General features: G+C 35.0%; 1 protein-coding gene across 3 annotated transcripts in view; it reads left to right on the plus strand.

Moving 5' to 3' along the window:
• LOC150102909 (xaa-Pro aminopeptidase 1-like) overlaps nt 1-27,293 on the plus strand; it is a 416,385-nt gene that overhangs the window by 95,348 nt on the left and 293,744 nt on the right. For all 3 annotated transcript variants that reach the window (XM_090398386.1, XM_090398385.1, XM_090398387.1), the window contains 3 exons: nt 6,827-6,878; nt 7,592-7,735; nt 21,676-21,771. In XM_090398386.1, the coding sequence (XP_090254512.1) occupies nt 6,827-6,878; nt 7,592-7,735; nt 21,676-21,771 (292 nt within the window). The remainder of the gene's footprint in view (nt 1-6,826; nt 6,879-7,591; nt 7,736-21,675; nt 21,772-27,293) is intronic.

Below are 27,293 nucleotides of genomic sequence, written 5' to 3' on the forward strand. Positions count from 1 at the left end.
TCTGTTATCTATTTCCATATTTAATTTACCATCTTCACTAAAAATTGTGCCTAAGTAGCTGAAATGATTTACTTGTTCAACAGGTTCTCAGTTCAAAATGCAGTTGATATTTTCAACGATTCTGCCTATTTTCATTGTTTTTGTCTTTTTATTGCTGACCTTCATACTATATCTATTACAACAGTTATTCAATTTAGTCAGGGAATCTTGCAAACTTGTAGCGGATTTATTTAGAAGTATAACATCATCCGCATAAAGCAAAGAGCTAACATTAACATCTCCAATTTTGATATCAGTTTAATACCACTTTCCTTCATAATATGATCCATATAGATAATGTACATCCTTGTCTGACACCAGATTTAACATTAAACCATCTTCCTGTACTTCCTTCAATTCTAACTGCTGCCTTGCAACTCAAATAAAGACTAAGTATTGCTTGATATAATGTCCCATTCACACCATATAACTGTAGCATATTGAATAGCTTCTTTCTTGGCACCTTGTCATTTACCTTTCCCATATCGACAAAACTTAAATACAGATCTTTGTTATATTCTCATGATTTCTCACCTATCTGTGGTAAAGTGAAAATCTGATCCTGACATTGTCTATTTGGCCTGAATCCAGCTTGTTCTTCTCAAGCTTTTCTCAAGTATACTTGCATAAATCTTGCCAGGAATACTCAGTAGGGAAATACCTCTGTAATTCTCACATTCATGTTAATTTCCCTTTTTATATAAGGGTACTATGAGAGCTCTACTCCAATCATCAGGAATTTGTTCCTCTCTCCAGGCCTTTTGAACTAAGCAGTGCAGCCACTGTAAGACATTTATACCACCATACTTCAGCATTTCTGGTCGAATATCATCTACTCTTGCTGCCTTTCCACATTTCAAGCCTTTGATGGCTTTTTCTACATCAAGTGTTGATATGTATTCCTGACTGTATGCCAGTTGAATGCTTTTTACCGCTGTGTTATCACTGCTTGTTTCATTTAGCATTTTTTCGAAGTAATTATTCCATACTTCCAGGATTTCTTTTTCTTCTGTTTTTATGTCACCTTTATCATCTCTAATTCCTTTTACAGCACTCATTCCTCCATTTCTAAGCTTCTTCAACAACCTCCTGAATATTTTGCCACCTTCTTGATATTTATTTTCTATATTCTTGCCAAAGTCCTCCCATGACTTTTGTTTAGCTAGTTTTACACAGTGTTCAGCTTGCATTTGTCTCTGTATTCTCTAAGAGTACAAGCTGACTTATTTGCCAGCAACTGTTGATATGCTTTCTTCTTTTCCTTCACTGCCTCTTTAACTTCCTGTGTCCACCATGGAGTACTGATTTTTCTCTCCTTGCAGACAACCTCACTATATGCCTCTCTGGCTGAATCAATCAGGGTTTTCTTCAAGGCTTGCCACTGAATCTCCAAGGTTTGGTTCCTGTTCTCAAACTCTTTCATTTTTTCTTCAATAATCTTTGTGTATTTTAGTTTATAGTTCATATCTGAGAGCTGCTCAACTTTTATTCGCTTTAAATCTTTCTTACATGTTATTCTTTTCAATATGAAATTCAATTTTATCCTGCTTAAGACTAAATGGTGATCACTTCCAATTTCAAATCCTCTGTACACCTGGTGTCCTGCGCTAGGGAGTAAATCACTATCAACAATAACATAGTCAATGAGATTTTTCTTATTCCTTGCCTCTTCTCTCTATGTGAATTTGTGCACATTTTTGTGTTGGAACATGGTGTTAGTAATAACCATCCTTGTCCTGAACAGAAATCCAACAGGTATTTGCCATTATTATTAGCTTTGCTCTCTTCTCCAAATTTTCCCCAAATATTTTTGTATGTCTGACAATCATTTCCTGCTCTCTTATTTAGATCCCCAATAACGACCAACTTTTCCTTTTTCATTGTGTCAGTTGCTTTTTCTAAAGCTTCAAAAAATTCCTCCACTTCTACTTTAGCAGAACCTTCTGTGGGACCATAGAAGTAAGTCTCATTGTCCAGTTCCCCCATTCTCATATTTGTCCACATCACTCTACTTGAGACTGCCTGCCATTCAAGATGATTAGCCTCATATTTTGTGTTGAATATAGTCGCTACTCCTTCTTTTCCTAGATTGTCATTGCCTGAATATAACATTTTGTATTTATTGCTCAGAAAGATCTCACCAGTTTTTGTCTTTTTTGTTTCAGTCACCCCAATTATGTTGATCTGGTACTTATCTAATTCCTCAGCTATCTCAATTTCTTTGCCATTGAGGCTTCTTATGTTGATAGTACCGATCTTTAACTCTGATGATGAGTTGGGGTGTGCTTTCAGATTTTTTCTAGTAGCTGACTTTCCACTGTTTGCCCTGGTTCCCTGGTGAAAATAATGGGGGCCTTGTTTAACTGGGCGACACCCTAGCCGGCATTTAATTTTGTCATGTTGTATCATCGTTTTGTATATTAGTTTAAGCTGATAAGAATACAATTTGGTCGGCTAAATCCCAAATTTCCACCCATCCTCGTTTGTTCATTATCCAGTTAGATACTCAACAGGGTGCACCACGAGAAGGTGAGGATTGGACATAAGGTCAGAAGCCCTGGTCGGTTCTCTGCATTTCTTTGAAGGCTATGTGGAGGTCTCCTCTCATGTATACAGCTTTGACCCTTAAGCACCACTAGTAAAAGGTTAGAAAATTTTAAAAAAAAGAACATTATGAATTTTGCGACCTAGAATATTCAGATCTAATGTGTCATGTTTCTAAGATGGTTGTCACTCCTTCCAGCAGTAGCTAGGCTAAACAAAAATTTTGAGCCAGTGGAAAACTATTTTCTGTCTTTGGAAAGATGTCCACTTATTTTACAAGATTTTTTTTCGAAAGAATTAGCTGAAGTCTACCTTTATTTCTTTTCAAATGCAGCAACCTGTGTCCAAAACGTAATCTGTAATGTAGAGCAGGATGGTCCAATTATAATAGAACTATTTAACCTAATGGCCAATCTAAGAAACTCTCTACTTTCTAAATTAAATGATCATTTTTATGGATTTGTTGCTATACAAAAATTGAAATCTTGTCGCTAACTAGTAGAGATAAATTTGTGTAAGAAAAGGGCAGACGATTTTCTGAAAACTTTAATTCAGTATATTGAAAAAAGATTTAGTTTTGAAAATAATAAGTATGAGTATCTTAATATATTCAAATTACATGAAGTGCACATTTTGTTCTTTTCTTAAAATTTATAGATTTATTTAAAATTTCCAATATTAATATTGATTTGCTATATGAAGAGTACGTCCTGTTAAAATCGTTCAATAAAAATATTGGCACAAAAGAACTCAAAAATATCACAGCTATTTGGATAAAATTTTTCAATGTATACAATGTATCTAATATTGAAAAAATTATTAATTTTGTTTTTGCTTTGCCTCTCAAATGCAATGAGGTTAGTGAGTATTTAACTTAATGTTCAAGTCTTGGAAAAACGAGAGGAACAGATTAGACATAAAAACTGTTGAGGGAGAATTACTCGTGAAAACCAATTACAATATGTCATGCAAAGAATTTTATGCAGTTGTATTAAAAAATGAAAAATTGCTAAAAGAAATTTGCTCAAATAAAAAATATTGGTAGGTAAATGCTTCTCTTTTGATAAAATAAATCAGGTTTACTGAATTTATATTATAAATGATTATGCAAAGCATATCATGAGAATATTTCTAAAAGTTTACATTAGTGTTCATAGCTGCCAAAATAAATTATTTAAATTTTGTTAAAAGACTTGCTATGAATTTGACTAATTGTACCAAAATTTGACCAACTCTGTGTTTCATGCATTTGTATATTGTGAAAATCTACAAATATAGAAATAAAATAATCTTATTATAATTGTTTGTTCTTTATGTTTGATGGTGTGATTATCTCCAAGGCCAATAATGAATACCTCAAAACCTGATCATGAATACCCCAAAACCAAATTTTTAATCTGGTCACCCTAGATACATCAGTCTTTACACTATCCTTGTGCAATAGGATTACTGTATATTCTTCCCATTCCTTTGGAATCTTTTCTGTTCTGAGAGTCCGATTATATAGCCCATTCAAAGGAACACCCAGTTCACCAGAATACTCTTTTAGCATCTGTGCTGATATCCCATCAGTTCCTGAATTTCATACACTTGGATTCCTTCTGCTAGTGTAGAGGTAGTATTTAGCTCAGTGTTGCATACACTAGGGTAATAGCTTTTAGAATGGATACTCATTTGTTGAACAATCTCTTCGGCATCTGTCACCCATATACCATCTACATTCAGTTGGGTTATTCTTTCATATTCATCCTTTCTTTTATTTGCAGCATAATGATATAATTCTTTTGGGGTGTCTTTTTTGGTTTCTTTTTCATATCAGTTTCTTTTTTATACTCAGATTTTTATACTTTCTTTTTATACAAGAAGTAAGTCTTCTTGTTTTCCCCTTGTAATTTTCATAAGCAACATCGTCCTTTATGCACTTGGGATTCCTTTCACATCATCCTTTTTTTATGAATCTCTTGCTTAATAAGATTGCATGTCCATTTAATTTCTACTCTGTTTATTCTTGAAATGCTAGAGACACATTCTGTTATTGCATCATTTAAGTATTTTTGAAATACGTCCCATCCAGCAACTTATACCATGGCACAGAACCCAGCATACTCCTCAGTTGGTCATAATTTCCTGCTTTGTAGTTCAGCATGTAGCCTTTTCTGAATGGAGCATTCACAAACTTAGCCACTTCTCCAGTCATTACCACATGATCACTATCACAAACTAGTGGCAGAATAATTGTCTTTAACTGGACTCTCCTCTCCCCAACACTATAATCAGATCTAACACTCTTTGACCTTGAATTTCATCTCTCACATGCTGCTTGAGAAAATTGTCACATAACAGTTCAATAAAAAATGGTATGGAGGTCAACATTCAAGAAGCCTGCCATAGCTCTTCCTGCATTCTTAGTATACTTGAATATTGATTTGAAAGTTTCAGGAAGGAAAGGTGTCACCATATATTGTCATCAACAGAGATGTGAATCATAGTGAAAGTTCAAAGATAAAGGTGAAAAGAATTTTGGGATCATTCCAACATACCTTTGTCCAATGCTAAGCATTGTTGCCTTCACATGAAGAACATGGACACTCTTTGACACACACAGTTCAGATATAAGACAATAATACTATGCTGAAGAAGTTGCATATCTGAAAGGCTATTTCTGGTGCTGGCAGTTATTGGAGCATTCTGCTAATCTCGTTGAGTATGTCTGCATTAAATGGAGGTGAATTCTAAGATCACCTTCCAGCTGGTTTGTCTTAGTCTGTAATCTCAGAAGATGCCTACTAGACCTTTGGTTTTTGCTTCTTTTCCTGCAACAAGTTTGAATTGTTTCTGCTATTTATTTGGCTGTAGTGCCTGATGTATGCAAGTTATTTTGTGCTTATGATATGCTGTTTTGAATTGATTTTGGTGAATTATCACCAAACTTGATAATGAAACTTTAAACAGCTTATTTTGAATGGTGGTAACTACTGTAATTAGGTATGCATTAATACCATTCAAAAATGCTAACATGAATAATAACTGGAAACCTGTCTTGCATCCAACATAAGTAAGGTAAAGTTTGCATACATTTCCTAGTAACAGTATTTTTTCCCTCAAATCAGGCTCCAAAATACTTGTCAGATCATCATGTCTATTCTGACATTTCTATAATTATAAAATCACATGCATACCACAGTAAAAATTGTTATTGTACAAATATTTCCTTCATTGCCATTATTATATGGTAGTGAAGCATGGATATTAAGGAAAAGAGATAAGAAAAGAATCATTGCAGTAGAAATGAAATATATGAAAAGAATAGCAAGTTATACAAGACTAGATAAACAGTGAAATGAAGATATACTGAAAGAACTGAACCAAATACCAATAATGGAAACAATAGAAAAATACAGAACCAAATGGAAAGAATATCTAGAGCAAAGAACATATGATAGAATACCCAGGAAGATCATGAAATACAAACCAAAGGTTCAAAGAAACAGAGGCAGATCAACGAAACACTGGGATGAGACCAAAACAGGCCACCTGGCCTGGATTCATGAGAGAAGACAAAAGTAGATATTTCAGATATCATCAGTGTGAACAAAAAACAACAGTGAGGAATTTGAACAAATGAAACAATAGAGCACATGTTTTGTTGTTAGATTAGAATCCATGTATATATGTATAATATATTTTTAAGGAAATTGCAATGTAGACTGATATTAACTACAATAAATTTAATTGATATTTGGGTAAAGTCAGATTGTCAAATTGCAAAGTGAAATTGCTATCATCAGGGAACATTGTACAATATGATATGTGCATGCAAGCAAGCCTAAAGGCTTAAATAGTACCCTCTAATGGGCTAAAATGGGTAACTGTGGTTGGGAAGTGGTATGGAGGAGAGAGTTAAGAAACTGCATGAGTAGTAAAAGTGCCCCAAATTTGGGGTGCTTTCATGCAGTTTCTTAAGATAGTACCCAAACCTCAACAAAGTTGGTTGTGTGAAATTGCCCCAAATTTGGGAAGCTGTGCTTGCAGTATTATTGAAATATTGAAAGAACTTCTTCCTTTGTTGTTTCTAATGTGTTATCATTTTATTCTTATTTTTAGTTGTCATTCATTTAACACAACTTAGATGAGATAACAGATTTTTGAAGAATAGAATTGCTGAATATTAGGAGAAACTAGTTGAGATAATGTATCTCATAGTATTTGACCTTTTTTTTTTTTTTTTTTTTTTTTTTTTTAGATTCTTCCTATTGGAAGTAAAGTTGGAGTTGATCCATTCTTAATCGCTGTAGGTAAGGTGATTTCTGAATTTTAATATATTTATTTTGCCTTTCTGAATTTACTCATGAAGGTAAACTTTGCAGTATACAGCCATCTTTTATTATGGCAAGTGAGCTATAACAAACATTGTTATAGCTCACTTGCCATAAGAAACCTCCAAAAAAAAAAAAAAAGTCCTAATCAGTCAAGTCCTGCGAAAAAATATTCCTGTTAACCATGTGCGTTTGCTGTGGTGCAAGTTGATTATTTTCTCTCACACTGAACAGTGAAATTCATGTGCTGCCTAAAGAATTCATAAACAAACATGTCCATGATGGGACTTCCACTTACAGAGCTATCTTCCAGATCAGGAGCATATGGTTCCTCTGTTGGAGGCAAAATATCATTAGAAGCTGTCATTAGCTAAATTCTCTTGATCCTTCCGTTCTATTCACCACACTTACCTTCCTTCAAATTAGTATATGGAAACTTGTCCATCTTCTGACAAGACCACATTACTTAAAAAAAATTGTCGTGATATCACAACCTATTTAAATAAGATGATTCTCTCTTTTTACAAAGGAAATTAAAAATGTTTCATTTTTCATTCAAACAATTTTTTCATATATTCAGTTTTATTTACCATCACTTATTATATAGAAATGATTCATTTAAATATACCAAGTAACTTAAATGTTCTACTGTTTTTAATTTGCATATGATTTATTATATAATATATTTTCAGATACATGGAAGACTTTATCTAAAGAGTTGGAAAATGCTGGCCATAACTTAGTACCTGTAGCACAGAATCTGGTAGATGTAATATGGCAAGATAGGCCTTTACCTCCAAATAATTCTGTAGAGCCATTGGCTGATGGATATACCGGTAATTTCTTTTTTTAATAAAGCTTATAACTAATAATTAAGGAATTGACAGCGTACACTAGAAATATAAATTAAATAAACTTTAATATATACTTTCCGATATTTCAGCAAACGTCACGTTGCCATCTTCTTGGGAACTTAATACAAAGACAAGTGCACGCAAGTACTACATAACAGCAAATGAGAACCAAAGCTAGGAAGCTACCATTTTCCCTAAAGTCCTGATGGTGCCCCCTGGCGGGCTATATTGGTAGTTCTTAGCCTTTGGGCTGAAGTTCTTCTGATAAATGTTTCCCAAATTTGGGGCAGTCTCATGCATCCAAATTTGTTGAGGTTTGGCATGTTCCTAAGGGCTGAGGCTGATTCCATGAATAGTCTTTTATATTTGAACTTGCTGCAGTCTATTCATGTGTTCGTTATTTGACCACATTGCCCGGATTCACTCCTCTCCTTCCTAACACACTTAAACAACCGACATCCTAGAATCAAGTCCACCCTGGAAAAAGAGAAAAACAATAACCTTCCCTTCCTAGACACACTAGTCACCCACCAACCTGATGGAACCTTGGTTTTCTCAGTTTATAGAAAACCCACCCATACAGGCAGATACATTCACCAACAATCCCATCACCCCCCCCCCTCACAACAATATGGAGTTATTAAGACACTATTCAACAGGGCAAAAATAATCTGTTCAGATGATCAAGCCCTAACCACTGAACTAAATCACATCCATGAAACTTTCTCAGCCAATGGCTACCCGCCCCCCAAAGAATCCAAGAAATACTTAAACCAGTTATCCACAACCCCCTCCCCCCCTCCCACCCCTTCACAAAAAAAGATTACTCTAAATCCATCACCATTCCCTACATCCAAGGCACCTCAGAAAAAATCAACAAAATCTTAAAAAAACATGACTTGACCACTTGTTACAGACCATATAGAAAATCGGCATCCCTTATCTGCTCCACTAAAGACCAACCACTTCCCCTAGACCTACCTGGTGTATACCAGGTCCCTTGCGCTGTAAATTGTCCTACTTTGGCCAAACAGGCAGGACAGCAAATATCAGAATCTCAGAACACAAGGATTACATCCGATTTCACCAGCACAGCCACTCTGGGCTTGCAGACCACACTCTTACTGTGGCTTTCTTCCATCTTATTCTGTGGCGAGTATCCAGAGTGTGGTCTGCAAGCCCAGAGTGGCTGTGCTGGTGAAATCGGATGTAATCCTTGTGTTCTGAGATTCTGATATTTGCTGTCCTGCCTGTTTGGCCAAAGTAGGACAATTTACAGCGCAAGGGACCTGGTATACACCAGGTAGGTCTAGGGGAAGTGGTTGGTCTTTAGTGGAGCAGATAAGGGATGCCGATTTTCTATATGGTCTGTAACAAGTGGTCAAGTCATGTTTTTTTAAGATTTTGTTGATTTTTTCTGAGGTGCCTTGGATGTAGGGAATGGTGATGGATTTAGAGTAATCTTTTTTTGTGAAGGGGTGGGAGGGGGGGAGGGGGTTGTGGATAACTGGTTTAAGTATTTCTTGGATTCTTTGGGGGGCGGGTAGCCATTGGCTGAGAAAGTTTCATGGATGTGATTTAGTTCAGTGGTTAGGGCTTGATCATCTGAACAGATTATTTTTGCCCTGTTGAATAGTGTCTTAATAACTCCATATTGTTGTGAGGGGGGGGGGGTGATGGGATTGTTGGTGAATGTATCTGCCTGTATGGGTGGGTTTTCTATAAACTGAGAAAACCAAGGTTCCATCAGGTTGGTGGGTGACTAGTGTGTCTAGGAAGGGAAGGTTATTGTTTTTCTCTTTTTCCAGGGTGGACTTGATTCTAGGATGTCGGTTGTTTAAGTGTGTTAGGAAGGAGAGGAGTGAATCCGGGCAATGTGGTCAAATAACGAACACATCATCAACGTAGCGAAGCCATATGGTAGGTTTTTGTGGGGCTGAGTTTAAGGCTTTCTCTTCAAAAGTCTCCATAAAGAAGTTGGCCAAGGGTGGGAAAAGTGGTGAACCCATGGCTGTCCCCTCTATCTGTTTGTAGAATTTTTCCTGCTAAACGAAATAGCTTGAGTTCGTTGTAAACCGAAATAGGGCTGAGATATCGGGAGGAAATTTAGCTTGGGTTAGCTCTAAGGTTTCTTTGAGGGGGACATTCGTGAATAAGGAGGAGACGTCAAAACTGACCATTATGTCATTATGTTGGAGTGTAAGGTTTTCTATACTGGCTTTGAAGTGGGCTGAGTTTTTTTATGTGTGATGGTGTGTTGCCAGTATAGTGTGAGATTTCCTATATGTGTCAATTCCTTAATTATTAGTTATCATGTTTAACCAGCGTATAAGCCTCTCTACAAGAATTTAATGAAGCTGTGTACAATATATGCTCATTCCATAAAGAATGAAAAAAATTGGTAGGCATGTATTAAGTTATAACACGTTACTCTCAATGTTTAAAAGTAGTATTATTTCACCTGATTGTTTTTTTACCTCCATAGTCAGTGTGAGAATGACATGATATTTGTCTTTTGATTGAAAAGACCTAGGTTTGATTCTCATCTAGAATGCAAGAAACCTTTATAAGAGCTTTCCATCTGAAACTGTGTTGGTCAGTTTTTTATGGAGGAGGCAGGTTCGTAGTTTGAAAAGCCCAAGTTACTTACATCTGCAAACATCAGTTTTTCATCCCACAAAACAGCCATACTAAAGAACATGCACAATGAGCAAAATAATATACTGATCTCTTAACCTTAGTTTCTTCAGCTAAAATTCTGCTAATGCAAAAATGACACTTTTTTTTTTTTTTTTTTGAGAATTTTTTTTAAAAATTCAGTTACTGAATGTTTCTTTCATGGAAATTAGGCATAATTAAGATATACCTTTACTTTATCCATATGATATGTGTTATTGTCATGGTATTGATGACAATAGAATGATAAGAAAATAATATTTATTAATTTATTTGCTCATATTTCGCTGGGATTATATTTAGCAACTTGAGAGCAGAAAAACAGTTTTGTCATAGTACGCAAAACAACAATTTGGTATAACAGTGGAACTAGTTTAAAAAATTTTAAAGGATAACACAAGGAACTGAAGTCCTAATTAGGTGCCATCTGTGTTGGAAAAAGAGAGAAAACAAATGTTAATTAGACCTTAAAATGACTGTCTTCCAGATTTTTGGTAAATTATACTATCATACTTGTTGAGGTTTGGAGCTTGTTTTAAAGCTTCTGTTGATTCCAAAAACGATCTGACTCTCTCTCTCTCTCTCTCTCTCTGACTTATAATGACTTCTGTGTAGCACTTTTGTTTTCTTCCATCTGATCCTTTGTGAAAGGATATCCAAGGCATGGTTTGCTAGATCCGAATTTGCCATAACGATAATGCCAGGTGTATTTTTTATGTTCACTAAGGTGGATGTCATCAGTTCTTCCTGTCTGTCTGGTCTTCCTGGCACTATCATCATGGGAAGTCGGATCTAGCAGACCATGCCTTGGATATCTCTTCACACGATCAGATGGAAGAAACAAAATCAATATCTCTCTCTGACTTATGTGTAGCATAAGTCAGAGAGATTGATTTTGGAATCAACAGAAGCTTTAAAACATACTCCCAACCTCAACAGTTATGGCTGTATAAATTTACCAAAAATCTGGGAAACAGTCATTTTAAGATCTAATTAGTATTTGTTTTCTCTCATTCATTTTAGAAATTATGGACTTTACAACTGTGTTATAAATAACTCTTTTAATATCCTGGCGTTTCAATCTTCATATTAAGATCATCATCTGGAGCATATACAAATATACAGGACAAGCTAAGTTACATTACATACAGTAAGCTAAAGAAACAATGAACTGATCACAAGTTATTCTACTGGCATCACCCCTAGTGAAAAAAAAAAAAAAATAAAATAATTATTTATAAATTACATCAAGCTAAATTCTTTTAAATTAAGGGGATATTAAATCCTACATTATTTCAAAGCTGAATAAGAAACTCAAAGATAGGAATCAAAGAGTTTCATGCCAAATATAGCAAACTATAAAAGTTTCGGCAGACTGTAGCATAAACTAAAGCACATAGTTCAACACTAGGGCAACTCATTGCAAAGGTGGTTAAAGTTCTGATCACTCTTCTTAGTATTACCCATAATTTAAAACACATCTTCTAAGAGATGTGTTTTAAATTATGGGTAATATCTCATCAGTGAGTAGGTAGATCAGGTAATACTGAGTTTATAGCGAAGAGAACTTTATACTTTGTTATACGAGTTGTCAAAAAAGATGCACCCATAAATTACTTTAATATAAAGAGCCAATAGGCTTCACTTCGGCGATGTAACATTATTTAAATTAAGAGGATATTAAATCCCACATTATTTCAAAGCCGAATAAGAAACTCAAAGATATGAATCAAAGCGTCCCATGCCGAATGTAGCAAACTATAAAAGTTTTGGCAGACTGTAGCATAAGCTAAAGCACATAGTTCAACACTAGGGCAACTCGTTGCAAAGTTGGTAAATTTCTGATCACTATTCTTAGTATTACCCATAACTTAAAACACATCTTCTAGGAGGTGTTTAATGTTATACATTATGGTGGAAAGTCACTATCCAGACCGGTTTCAACCTTTATAGAGGTCTCATCAGTGAGTAGGTAGACCAGGTAATACTGAGGTTATAGCGAAGAGAACTTTATATTTTGTTATACAAGTCGTCAAAAAAGTGCGCCCATAAATTACTTTAATATAAAGAGCCAATAGGCTTCACTTCGGCGATGTAACATTGTTAAAATTAAGAGGATATTAAATCCTACATTATTTCAAAACCGAATAAAAAACTCAAAGATAGGAATCAAAGAGTTTCATGCCGAATATAGCAAACTATAAAAGTTTTGGCGGACTGTAGCTTAAGCTAAAGCACATAGTTCAACACTAGGGTAACTCGTTGCAAAGGTGGGTAAAGGTCTGGTGCACCTTTTTGACAACTCGTATAGCAAAGTATAAAGTTCTCTTCGCTATAACCTCAGTATTACCTGGTCTACCTACTCACTGATGAGACCTCAATGAAGGTCGAAACCGGTCTGGGTAGTGACCTTTCACCCTAATGTATAACATCAAACATCTCCTAGGAGATGCATTTTACATTATGGGTAATACTAAGAATAGTGATCAGAACTTTACCCACCTTTGCAACGAGTTGCCCTAGTGTTGAACTATGTGCTTTAGCTTACGCTACAGTTCGCCGAAACTTTTATAGTTTGTTATATTCGGCATGAAACTTTTTGATTCCTATCTTTGAGTTTCTTATTCGACTTGGAAATAATGCGGGATTTAATATCCCCTTAATTTAAATAATGTTACATCGCCGAAGTGAAGCCTATTGGCTCTTTATATTTAAGCTAAATTCTATTTATGAGAACATGAATAAACATTCTTTCTTACAGATAGTTTTCTATCTGTAACAATGATGTCCTATTTTTACATTACAATGTTATTTTTGATTTAGTATACTCGATTTTCTACAGTCCTGTTTATAGTTGCTCTTAGGAGTAAGGTTCCGTGGGTCAAATATATGCCTTCCATATGTTTGGGATTTTTAGACCATCATTATTATTCAGATTGGGGTGGTTGGTAATAATCTCACAGGCTTCCTTAAATTTGCATTCATACCATGTTTTGGTGTGATGTAAACAACTGGTGCTTTTCCAGTCAGTTCTATGTAAGGTTTTCAGGGCATGATCAGAAAGGCCAGCTTCACCATAATTATTATATTTAATGTCGTTTATATTCTTTTTGTCTGATAGGAATTGTGCGTCCTGTTTATCCTATATATGGTATGCTACAGGTTCAATAAAAACGGTATACTCCAGGATGGTCCAGCGTAGGGAGTGGGTCTTTGGATGAGTAGAGTAAACTTTTTAATTTTGCAGGTTTAAAGATGGCTTTGAGGTTGTATTTTTGTAGTATTCTGTTTATTTTTTCTGATGTCCCTTTAATGTAAGGAATGGTTATAGTTTTATTCTAGTCTGGTTTGTCTTTGTTTATTTTTGAGGTCTTGTGGAAAATTTTGTTAATAGTGTTTTGGCTGTACCGATTTTTTTGAAAAGTATTGCTGATAACTTTAAATTTGTCTTTTAGTGCATGTTCATTGGAGCATATCTTCGAAGCCCTGTTTTTTAGAGTATTAATGACAACTAGTTTTTGTGTTGGGTGCTGGTAGGAGTTTATATATACATATTGGCCAGTTTGGCCAATATGTACATATAAACTCCTACCAGCACCCAAATATGTGTCAGTTTCCGGTAAACCATGAAGGAAAGATTGCCAGAAGGAAGACATGTGACAAGTGTATCTAGAAACGGAAGTGTGTTCTGTTTTTCAATCTCGATTGTGAACTGTATGCGTTTGTGTTGTTTGTTTAGGTGGCCAAGGAATGTGTCTAGTGTCTGGGAGCCATGGGACCAGATCACGAAAACATCGTCAACGTATCTAAGCCAGACTTTGGGTTTTAAAGGAGAGGAACCTAAAGCAAGTTGCTCAAAATGTTCCATATAAAAGTTAGCAATGGGGGTGGGGATAATGTGAGCCCATGGCTGTGCCTTCTTTTTGTAGGTAGAAGCGTTTTGCCATACAAAATAACCAGAACACAATACATCTGCAAAGAGCGCCGTGATATCTGGAGGGAATTTGTTCTGTAAAAGAAGGATTGTGTCATTGATTGGGACATTCATATAGAGGGCAGAGACGTCAAAACTGGCTAATAAATCGTCTTTTTCTAATGTAATGTCTTTGATGATGTTTATGAAGTGTTGTGTGTTTTTGATATAGGAGGGGGAATGACCTACCAACTCTTTGAGTGTTGCTGCTAATTTTTTGGCTAAGTGATAATTCAGGCTATCTATCCCTTCAACTATAGGCCGGAGTGGTGTGTTTTCTTTGTGTATTTTTGGCAGCCTGTAAATTCTTGGGGAACGAGCATAGTGTGGAAATAGTTTTTTGACCGTATCTTCGGGCCATGTGGTAATTGACTTAAATAGTTTCTCTGTTTTCTTTTTTATTCTATTTATTCTATTAATTTTTTTTTTTTTTTTTTTTTCATTAGAGGTCATGTCAGTAGAATAACTTTTGATCAGTTCATTGTTTCTTTAGCTTGCTGTATGTAATGTAACTTAGCTTATCCTGTATATTTGTATATGCTCCAGATGATGATCTTAATACGAAGATCGAAACATCGGGATATTAAGAGTTATTTATAACATGGTTGTAAAGTCCATAATTTCTAAAATGAATGCTGATCACAGTGTAACACTAAAAGAAAGGGTTTGTTTTCTCTCTTTTTCCAACGTAATTAGGAATTTAGTTCCTTGGGTCGTCCTTTACAATTTTTTAAACTAGTCCCACTATTATACCAAATTGTTGTTTTGTGTACTGTGATAAACTGTTTTTGTGCTCTGAAGATGCTGGATATAATACCAGCAAAATATCAGCAAATGAGTTAATAAATATTGTTTTCTTATCATTCTGTGTTTGTCATCAATACTGTGAAATTAATCACATAATATGAACACATAAGCCTTTCCATGTGCATATGATACGTATATCATACATCAGTACATAAATAGAGAATGATATTTGTACGTTGTTGTCTTGAATCCTTTCTTGTCATTTTCTTAAGTTGTATGAACAACAGCAATGAGCACTTTTTGATTCTGTTGAGAAAAGGTCTGAGTAATAAATATTAGATTTGAGTGGGTCCACAACAGTTTGGCATGTAGAACTTTCATATTTCTTGTTTAAATGTTAGCATCAAATTATAGAATTCTGTTTGTTTGGATTTTTTTCATCTATAACGTTCAAAAAAAATACATAAGGGCATTCAAATGACAACACTTGCATGTCTCCTTGATTCAGTCTACTTTTATTATCATTGTAATTTTGATGCCCATTAGTTTCATAAATTCTGTCAGTTTTATGACCAGTTTTATTTTGGAAACCATTTTATCTTCATGAATTGTTGATAATGTGATATTATACTTTTCAAACCATATGGAGTCATTCCAAGTGACATCATCATCAGGGTACTGAAGCTACATAATTTTTGATTTTGATGAAAGTGATTTATACCTGATTTTCGACTTGCGACTTACGACCACAAAAAAAAATTAATTAATGCATAAATTAATAATAAATCAGGCAGCTGCACATACGATAACTCTGAGATACAATAGTTATTGTACGATAACTATCTCTCACATACACTCAGTCGCTTTTAAGCATCTGTTGGGTGTGTTTGTGGTGTATTAATTAAAATTCTACTGAAATATACTCATAAAATGTCTAGTAAAAGGGAAATGCCTTCATCTACAAATACGCCAGCTAAGAAGTCAAGGAAACTATTGATTTAGAGTGTAAAATGAAAGTTATCCAGAAGTATGAAGGCGGAAAGAAAGTGAATATGATAGCACGTGACTTGAAGTTATCACATTCCATGGTATCCACGATACTTAAGGAAAGAGAAAGAATTCGGGAAGCTGTGAAAGGTTCCACACCTATGAAGTCTACAATTTTAACCAAACAATGACAGGGACCCATCCATGAAATGGAGAAATTGTTGTTTATGTGGATGGAAGATTTAATACAGAAAAATTCACCCATGAGCCTTTGCACAGTGCAAGCGAAGGCCAGAAGTCTGTTTCAGAGTTTAAAATCACGTGCTGGAGATGATTACGCAGAAGATTTTCAGGTTAGTACTGGATGGTTTAAGCGTTTTAAAAAAAGATTTGCTTTGCATAATGTACGTGTCACAGGAGAAGCAGGAAGTACAGATGAAGATGAAGCCCAAAAATTTGTTGATAGTTTCGACTCTTTAATCAAAGAAGAAAGTTATCTGTCTGTCTGTGTTCACTGAGCATCTACAGATGCTGTATGGTCACTCCTATGCTCGATAATGTTCCACACTAGGCCTCGCCATGTAGTCCTGTTGTTTGCCCTTCTGGCAGCCTCAACTCTCTGAAGATCAGTCACTCCACACACGCCATCTATCCATCTCATTGATGGTCTACCCCTGCCTCTTTTTCCAGGAACTTTACCTTCTATTACTGTTTTGAGAAGTCCTCCTTCCATCCTTTCTATGTGTCCAAAATATTTTAACTTTCTTCTGTCATTATCCTTAAGGAGACTTAAAGTTCTACTAATCTTTTCTAACACCCATTCATTTGTACGCCTTTCAGTGTATGATATCCTCAACAGCCTTCTGTAACACCACATCTCAAAAGCAGATATCCGTTTCTTATCTGACTTCTTTAGGTTCCAAGTCTTGCATCCATAAGTCGCTGTTGGAAAAACAACTGCATCCAAAATCCTCAACTTTGTTCCCATGGAGATAGATCCATCCTTCCAGATTTTAGACAGATCTCTGACTGTTGTTTTAGCCATTCCTAACCTTTTTCTGACATCTTCTGAACAGCAATTCTTCACATTAATAATGGATCCCAGGTACTCAAACTTGCTGACTTCCTCAATTCTTTCTCCATTAAGATACATTTGTTTCTCAAGAGCTCCTCTGTTTGTTTTTCCTTTGAGAACCATGATCTTTGTCTTGCTAGAATTGAGTTGAAGTTCTCTGTTATTACTGATCTTGTTAACTTTGTCAAGAATTAGTCCTAGTTCTTCCATGTCATTACAAAGGAGTACTGTATCATCAGCGTACCTCAGATTACTGATCAATCTACCTCCTATCGTAATTCCTGTCCTGAGCTCATGCAATGCTTCACGCATGATGTCCTCTGCATATATACTAAACAAGTGAGGAGAAAATAAACATCCTTGTCTAACTCCTTTTCCAACTTGAAGCCAGTCAGTCAATCCAACACCTGTTCTTACTGTGGCTTCTTGCTCCTTATACAAGTTGGCTATCAACCTGATAGTGTGTTGAGGAAAACCCATTCTTTTCATTACTTCCCACAGTTTCACATGCTCAACACAGTCAAAAGCTTTAGGGTAGTCTAAGAAACACATTACCAGAGGGAGTCTGAATTCTTTATATTTTTATTGATGGGAATGCCGCAGGTTTTAAGCTGAAGCCTTTTCTCTTTTATCATTCAGAAAACCCTTGTGCATTTAAGCACATCAACAAGCACACACTGCCCGTTTACTATCATTCAAACCCTAAAGCTTGGATAACTCAAGCACTGTTCCAAGACTGGTTCATGAACTGCTTTATTCCCCAGGCTCGTGAATGTTGTGCGGAGAGCGGTATCCCTTTCAAGATTTTATTGATTATGGACAATGCCACTGGCCACTCTCCTCATCTGGACGACCTTCAACATGATGTTAGAGTGGTTTTTATGCCACCTAACACAACCGCTCTCATTCAACCCATGGATCAGGGGGCTATTTCAGCATTCAAGGCTCATTACCTCAGAACGACATTCGCACAAGCCATCAAAGCTATAAATTCTGATGCTGATTTATCTTTGCGAGACTTTTGGAAGCAGTACAACATTCTTCAGTGAATCAAGAATATTTCAACCGCATGGGAATGTGTAACAAAGAATTGTATGTCGGGAATTTGGAAAAAAGTGTCTAAAATGTTATGCGAATACATTTGAAGGATTTGAAAAAGGAGAGGAACTGGAAGTGATTAGAGAAAAAATAGTTAAACGTGCAAAAAATCTTAAATTAGAATGTGAAATGCAAGACGTAGAGGAGTTGCTAGATTGTGAAATGAAAGAACTTTCGGATGAAGAGTTGATTGAATTGGAAGCACAGAGAGTGTCAGAAGAAAAAGCGAGAGAGGAAGAAGAGGAGGAGCCAGAAAAGAAATTCACTGCAAAGAGTTTATCAGATTCTTTTTCGTAACTGAATAAAGCTCTCGCCAGTTTCGAAGCGGTGGACCCTAATGTCGAACGATTCACAAAGGTTGAACGTATCATTCAAGATGCCGTGCGTTGTTATCATGAGATATATGAAGAAAAAAAGAAACAAACTGTTCAAACAAAGCTCAGCATGTTCCTCATCAAGAGAACATCTCCTACCTCAACCCAAGAACATGTCCTTGACGATCCACAACCCAGCACAAGCAAAGATTAAAAATTGATTTTGTAAATTTTATTTGTATTAATTTTTACATTAATTTTAGATTGTATTTTTGTGTTTACAGTATGTACAGTATTATTTTTCACATTATGTACAATATACATAATTATAAATTTAAAAGATTATAAAGATGATAAAAAGATTAGAAAGGTTAAAGAATACTGTTAATAAATATATGACCGACATACGACCAGATCGACTTACAACCTGTCAGCCAGAACGGAAGTCGGTCGTAAGTCGACGACCAAGTGTATTTTGTTACCCTTTCCTTTAGATGGAAGAAATAAATTTTTTTCAGATTTTTCCTAGCTTCCTATTAATTATGGTGGCCATTTTTATTTAGCAGATCCACAGAATTTTTACACTTTTGAAGAGTTATAAAATTAATTACAGCTTGGTTTCAGATTTTTTTACTGCCTAATACTTAGAGAGTGCTTTTAGTGTTTTATATAATTCCTGGGTACCTTATATCCTAATTTTTCATTGATTAAATTATATCTTAATTTTAAAACGACAAACAGGTGTCATATTTAACCCTCAGTGGTCTTATTATTTTATCACTGTAGTTACCAAAATGTTATTGCCTTTTGAAAATGAAATGAGTGAATTATAAAAAATCAAAAAGAAAAGAAATTCCTCTGATTATATGCTTGATGGACCTGTTGAATAAATGTTGAATTTTTTTTTTTAAAGTATTCATTTGTTTGTTTTTAACTCTTCCATTTGCTACTGCCGCATGAACAGTAGTTTTCTTTCTTCTTGCAATTCCTACAGCATATTTTTGGTTCATGGAAAAAGTATGACCTGTATACCAGTTAGTAATAAGAAAGAAAATAGTTATTCATTATTCTTCGTAAATGTTTTCACAGTATAAACAACACCAGAGGAAAATAATTACCTTATTGACAATAATGATATTTCACTAGATTCTTGGCGCAGAATTACAAATGTAGTAGATACACAATTCATAATGACATCATTCCTGTGGTATTTATGGATTGCTCTAGCAAGAGTAATTGGTTATAGTATAACCAAGTGAAAATTAAATTAATATAAATTAAAGATGCCAAGAAATTATATATACTTGGCTTCATCCTTTATCCAAGTGTAATGACATGCTTTATCCAATGTAATGACATGCTCATGCAATCCCTCAGATTACTCAACAGTGAGCGACTCAAAGGATCATTTAACTTAGTGACAGGCCCACTCTTCCACCAAGAAGAGCCCTCATTGTTGGCTCTGCCCAATGGCAGGCCCACCGTACCACTGAGCAGAGCTGTTCATATCTCAGAGAAAGCAACCACTTCAGTACAAAAGCATCAGTGAAGCCACACCCAGAAGTGATACCAAGGTTGAAGTAATGCAGAAGTCATATTTCCATATACAAGTAGTCAAAAGGTATTACAGCTTATTATTAAAATACTCTGGATTAGAGATTCATGTTGAAAAGTTTTTTTCCTGAGTTATACTATAAATTAAAGATGGTTTCAGGATGATGATAATAATAAAAATCATTACTAATTATATGAAGAGCCAAAGGCTTCAATTCGGCAACATGAACTTATTTAAGTTAAGGGATATTACATCCCATATTGTTTCTTAGTTGCCTCAGTTTGCACATGTTGTTGCAAATGCATGCCACTTAGTTGCCATGAGTTGCCTCAGTTTGCACTACCAAATGGGTCAGGTGCAGCACTATCCAGGCGCTGGGAATCGCGGAACTTTATATAGTTTCTATATTCGGCATGAAACTCTGAGTTTCTTATTCGGCTAAGAAACAATATGCAATGTAATATCCCTTAACTTAAATAAGTTCATGTCGCCGAATTGAAGCCTTTGGCTCTTCATATAATTAGTAATTATTTAGGACACCTTCTTGGCAATTCTCATATAAGGGATGTAAGTTCTGTTCGCTACAAACTTGGTATTAACTAGGTCTACTTACTCACTGATGAGACCTCAATAAAGGTTGAAACCGGTCTGGGTAGTACTTTCTCTCATAATGTAGAACAGTAATACAGCTCCTAGGTGCTAAGTTCACATTATGGGTAAATACCAAGAATAGTGATCGGAGCTTGCTCCACCCTTACTATGATTTGCCTCAGTTTGCACTACCAAATGGGTCAGGTGCTGCACTATCCAGGTATTTGCTTACGCTTGGAATCGCCGAAATTTATATAGTTTCTATATTCGGCATGAAACTCTTTGACTTTCTTATTCGGCTAAGAAACAATATGAGATGTAATATCCCTTAACTTAAATAAAAACCATTATGTGATTCCTTGGTTTTGAGAGTTGAGTGGTACTCTATGTAACTAAATGTAACTAGATTTATTTCCAACCATTATGAGACTTATAATAGCACATTTTGGTTTATTAATCATTTAAACGGAATTTAAAGATTTTTGTCTCTACTTTCCTATAAAGAATTTAACTGAATTTTCAGTCATTTTCATTCTGCAAGTATTAATGGTATGCTAAGTAAAGTAACTTTTAGTGCATATTATTGACTTCACAATGGATCATTGATTATTTCTAAATTTCATAGGTCCCCAAAATCCGATGCCAAAATATGAAATTTGAATAGTTGTTCTTGCTTTTTATCCAATGTTTTTATTTTCTTTGTTTATGCTTTTAAAATATTAGTTTCTATTGTTTCTTCGTAGGGTTAAAAATAAAAATTCATGTTGTACTGTATTAGTGATACTTGTATGTGCTTGGATATTTAATGTACATGGGTTGTATATATGTGCTAAGTGATTTGACATTTAACATACGTGTGTGTGTATATATATATATGTAATAGAATGCACATAACTTTTAAACTAGGGAAATCTTGGCAGATGAAGATTGCAGAAGCGAGAGAAATAATCAGTGAGAAGGGCGCTTCCTCACTTGTTATCACTGCCTTAGATGAAATAGCATGCAAGTATTATACATATCAGAAGCATTTTATTATTTCATTTTTTGTTTTTTCCTGTCTTATTCATTTCCTATTATTAAAAGTATAAATATAGACTATGATTTTGCATAGCCAAAAAACAATCTTATTGGAGTAATTTGAAATATATGTATGTCTGTATGTCAATGGGAAATACAGTATATAAAAACTAAAGATATTTTGGCATGTTTTGATAGCAGTTGTATATTTAACATCTTTTAGTTTTTTATAGTAATGTTGATTATTGATTTCTCTAAATTGCAATGTTACAAACTTAGTTAAATTGCAAATGATTAAATTCTTAGTACTTAAAAAAAAATAATTACAAGCCACTTTATGTCGAAAATATCTACAAAGATTAATCATCATTGAGGATAATAGCTAATAGAGACAGTAAATAATTCTAATCGGTGGCATGTTGCTTCTCCCTATCTGATCTATAGCAAAAAATATTGCACGTATTTCATTTGCCTAATGCAGTATGTAAGTCTTGATTAATTTTCTCTCTTCATATTTATGCTATCCTCAAAGACTATGTGCTCCTTTCTTTTATGGTTACACAGTGAAATGATTAGAATTCATTGTGTACAATTATGGAGATAAATTGCATTGTTAGAGCAATTACTTCATCATCAAATTCCTGATATGTACCCTCAAGGGGTGTACAGGCTATGATACTACTACATGAAAAATTTGCATCATTACTAACTTCCTATCTACAATTTTCCTCCAAATCAGTCTGTTACTTGTCAAGACTCCAACATTATCAGATCTTATATTTCTATCGTCTAAAGCAGTGCTTCCCAAACTTCTGGATGTCAGGGCCCCCTTTGCAAAAATTAAAATATTTCATGCCCCACCCTTCGAAAAAAAATCGTAATAGAGAGATATACTATTATAATATTTATTGTATTTATATTCAATACAAAACATACACAGCGAATATTGCCAAAATCAATTGCTTATATTACATTTTTTGCCTCTTACTGTTTGGTTCTGAAGACGATGTGGGCTGTTCTGGTAAAAAAATATGAAATACTGTCTTTTTTTTTTTTGAGTCTGTTTCTGCTTCTTCTGATTGTTCACGGGAATTTTTTTTTATTTTTTTATCAGCCACTTATCCATCTCGGAGTTAAATTTTTTAATTTAGAATAGATCAAATAATATCACCACTTACCGATACTGGCACATCACAGACTGATAACATGAAATTAGTGAATATTACCTGAATAAGGGAATCCCCGGACCAGGAAATTTTTCTCTTTTGTGACTTTTCTCCCTTTACGGTAATTAAGCCTAACGCAAAACAGACAGCAAAGGCAGGGTTATTAAAACGTGCATATGATTGGTGCGGTATTAACAAAAGATCGCTCAACCGAAAGATAAAAGCATAGCTGACAATTGAGTTGAAATGCTAACTCTCTTCAACCGAATTCCATATGTGAAACTGCCATAAAATTCATTATATATATATATATATATATATATATATATATATTACTTAGTTTTAACACTTTTACGAATTTTAACACGTTCGGTTGAATTTTATTGCTGCCTTGGGAAATCGAACTCACACACATCTAATTAATAACAATAGTTTTTAGTTAGATACTGTGTTTGCCCATGCAACATATGGTTTTGATTCAGTCTATATAGCATAGTTTCTGTATGAGGGGACATGTGATTCATTAATTAGTGTGTTTTTATCCCAGTTGTCTCTAATTGCACTATTTGTTGAGAAATATATTACACAGACTCCTTATACCTTATTCATTGGCATAATAAAAGTACTTGTTTTTATTGCCTCTGCAGTATAGTGGCTGTTAGGGAGGGTTGTTGTTTACCACTGCAAGAGAATTACTATCTCCCCACATGAACTTGTTTAAGCTTCTTTTTTCATGTGTGAAGTATATGCGAAACTTTTATTGGTAACAGAAAACTAGCTCGGATGACAGTGATAATATAAAACGAGTTTTGATATGTATATAAAGTCAATATCAACAGTCCCTGATTACGAAAGTGTGATAAAAGGGGCAGGAAGATTTGGAGCTTCCCTGGAGAGCATTCGAAGTAAATACAATTAACCACTGCTTTGAAATGAAACATATGAATAAGCAATATTTATTAATATTCATTAAGCGCCGAAATACGCAGGAAGCAAAGTTTGTGAACCAATGTGTGAATTTTTCCATTAAAATATAAAAAATAACAAAAAAGAAATAATAAATAATAAAAATTAAATACGTTTCTTTTAAAATAAAAAAAATCTACTTAGTCTTAAAACATTTTAAATTTCATTTCATTATTTCACAGCCCCCCTAAACAAAACCTACAGCCCCCAAGGGGGCCGCGGCCCACAGTTTGGGAAGCGCTGGTCTAAAGCACTTTGTACCGTATCAACCCACCTATATCTTGGACTTCCTCTGGGTTGTTTTCCTGCCAACCTGGCAGAGAACATTTGTTTTGCTAATCTTTCCTTGCCCATTCTGTTTAAGTGACCATACCACATGAGATTAGCTCTGCTAATGCATTCCTGGATGCTGACAATGTCAAGTTCTTTCCTAATATCTATCCTCGTTTTTAATATGATATTGCCATTGATGCCATCTGTTCATGCCTCTAATCTTTCTCAGACCTCTAGCATATCGGCAGTCTCTACTCTTTGGTCAAGTGTTTTACTTCTGTCCCAGCTCTCAGATCCATAAGTTAAAACTGGTTTGAACACTGTCTTGTATACAGCTAATTTATGAATTTATTCAATCCATATGTCAATTGAATAAATTCATCCATATGAATTTATTCAACTGACTGCCAACGATACCAGCTTTCTTGATTCTATTGTATATTTCCATATTTAATTTACCATCTTCAGTAAAAATCGTGCCTAAGTAGCGGAAATCTTTTACTTGTTCTACAGGTTCCCCATTTACAACACGGTTGACATTTTCAACAATTCTACCTGTTTTCATTGTCTTTGTCTTTTTAATGCAGACCTTCATACCATATCTATTACAACAGTTATTCAATTTAGTCAGGGAATCTTGCAAACTTGTAGCGGATTTATTTAGAAGTATAACATCGTCCACATAAAGCAAAGAGCTGACATTAACATCTCCAATTGTGAATTCATGTTTAATACCACTTTCCTTCATAATGTGATCCATATAGATAATGAATAACAGAGGGGATAATGTACATCCTTGTCTCACACCAGTTTTAACATTAAACCATCTTCCTGTACTTTCTTCAATTCTAACTGCTGACTTACAAATCAAATAATGACTAAGTATTGCTTGATATGATGCCTCATTGACACTGTATAACTGTAGCGTATTGAATAGCTTCTCTCTTGGAACCTTGTCATATTCCTTTTCCAACTTGACAAAACTTAAATACAGATCTTTGTTATATTCCCATGTTTTCTCAACTATTGGTTGTAAAGTGAAGAACTGATCCTGACAGCCTCTATTTGGTCTGAATCCAGCTTGTTCTTCACTAAAGCTTTTCTTCCACAATTCTTCTCAACCGTTTCTCAAGTGTACTTGCATAGATCTTGCCAGAAACACTCAGTAGGGAGATACCTCTGTAATTCTCACATGCAGTTTTATTTCCTTTTTATATATGGGTACTATTAGCGCTCTACTCCAATCATCGGGAATTCGTCCCTCTGTCCAGGCTTTCTGAACTATGCAGTGCAGCCACTGTAAAACTTTTATACCATCATACTTCAGCATTTCTGGTCGAATATCATCTACTCCTGCTGCCTTTCCACATTTCAAGCCTTTGATGGCTTTTTCTACTTCAAGTATGAATATGTATGCCTGTGCAGTGTTTTTTACCACTGTGATATCACTGCTTGTGATATCACAGTGCATGAAAACAGGAGAAAAATTTCTTTTTCTCTTGTTTTCATGTTACCTTTATGATCTCTAACTCCTTTTACAGCACTCTTTCCTCCATTTCTAAGCTTCTTCAACAATTTTAAAATAACTTACCACATTCTTGAGGTTTATTTTCTATGTTCTTGCCAAAGTCCTGCCATGACTTTTGTTTAGCTAGTTTTATACAGTGTTTCGCTCTCTTACATTTGTCTCTGCATTCTCTAAGAGCAAAAGCTGACTTATTTGATAGAAACTTTTGATATGCTTTCTTCTTTTCCTTCACTGCCTCTTTAACTTCCTGTGTCCCCCATGGAGTTCTGATTTTTCTATCTTTGCAGACAACCACACTACATGCCTCTCTGGCTGAATCAATCAGGGTTTTCTTCAAGGCTTGCCACTGGATCTCCAAGGTTTGGTTCCTGTTCTCAAACTCTTTCATTTTTTTTTCCAATAATTTTTGTGTATTTTAGTTCACATTTCACATCTGAGAGCTGCTCAACTTTTATTCGCTTTAAAACTTTCTTACATGTTATTCTTTTCAATATGAAATTCAATTTTATCCTGCTCAAGATTAAATAATGATCGCTTTCAATTTCAAATCCTCTGTACACTCAAGTGTCCTGCAGAGAGAAAACATCATTATCAACAATGACATAGTCAGTGACACTTTTCTTATTCCTTGCCTCTTTTCTCCATGTGAATTTGTGCACATTTTTATGTTGGAACATGGTGTTAGTAATAACCAGTTCATGTCTTGAGCAGAAATCCAACAGGTATTTGCCATTATTATTAGCTTTGTTCTTTTCTCCAAATTTGCATATTATTTGCTTTGCTGTTTTCTCCAAATTTTCCCAAAATATTTTTATATGTCTGACAATCATTTCTTACTCTGCTATTTAGATCCACAACAAGGACCAACTTTTCCTTTTTCATTGTGTTAGTTGCTTTTTCTAAAGCATCAAAAAATTCCTCCACTTCTACCTTAGTAGAACCTTCTGTGGGACCATAGGCACAAATAAGTCTCATTGTTCAATTCCCCATTCTGATATTTGCCCACATCACTACTTGAGACTGCCTGCCATTCAAGAAGATTAGCATCGTATTTTGTGTTGAATACTATGGCTACTCCTTCTTTTCCTTGATTGTCATTTCCGGAATATAACATTTTTTATTTATTGCTCAGAAAGATCTCACCAGTTTTTGTCTATTTTGTTTCCGTCACCCCTGTTATGTCGATCTGATACTTATATAATTCCTCAGCTAGCTCCATTTATTTGCCATTCATGCTTCTTATGTTGATAGTACTGATCATTAACTCTGGTGATGTTGAGTAGGGGTGTGTTTTCAGATTTGTTCCAGTAACTGACTTTTTGTTGTGCGCCCTGGATCCCTGGCGAAAACAATGGGCCTTGTTTAACCGGGAGACGCCCAAGCTGGCATGAAGTTTTGTCATGTTGTACCATCATTTTTTATTTTGGTTTAACCAATAAGAATAAAATTTGGTCGACTAAATTCCAAATTGTCAGCCGATCTTCGTTTGTTCAATATCCAGGTAGATACCCAACTGGGTGCACCACGAGAAGGTGAGGATTGGAATTATATCAGAAGCTCTGTTCGGTTCTCCA

This window comes from Typopeltis vanoorti, chromosome 9, assembly GCF_054136105.1.
Source record: "Typopeltis vanoorti isolate ZY-2024b chromosome 9, IOZ_Tvanoo_1.0, whole genome shotgun sequence".
Lineage (NCBI taxonomy): Eukaryota > Metazoa > Arthropoda > Arachnida > Uropygi > Thelyphonidae > Typopeltis > Typopeltis vanoorti.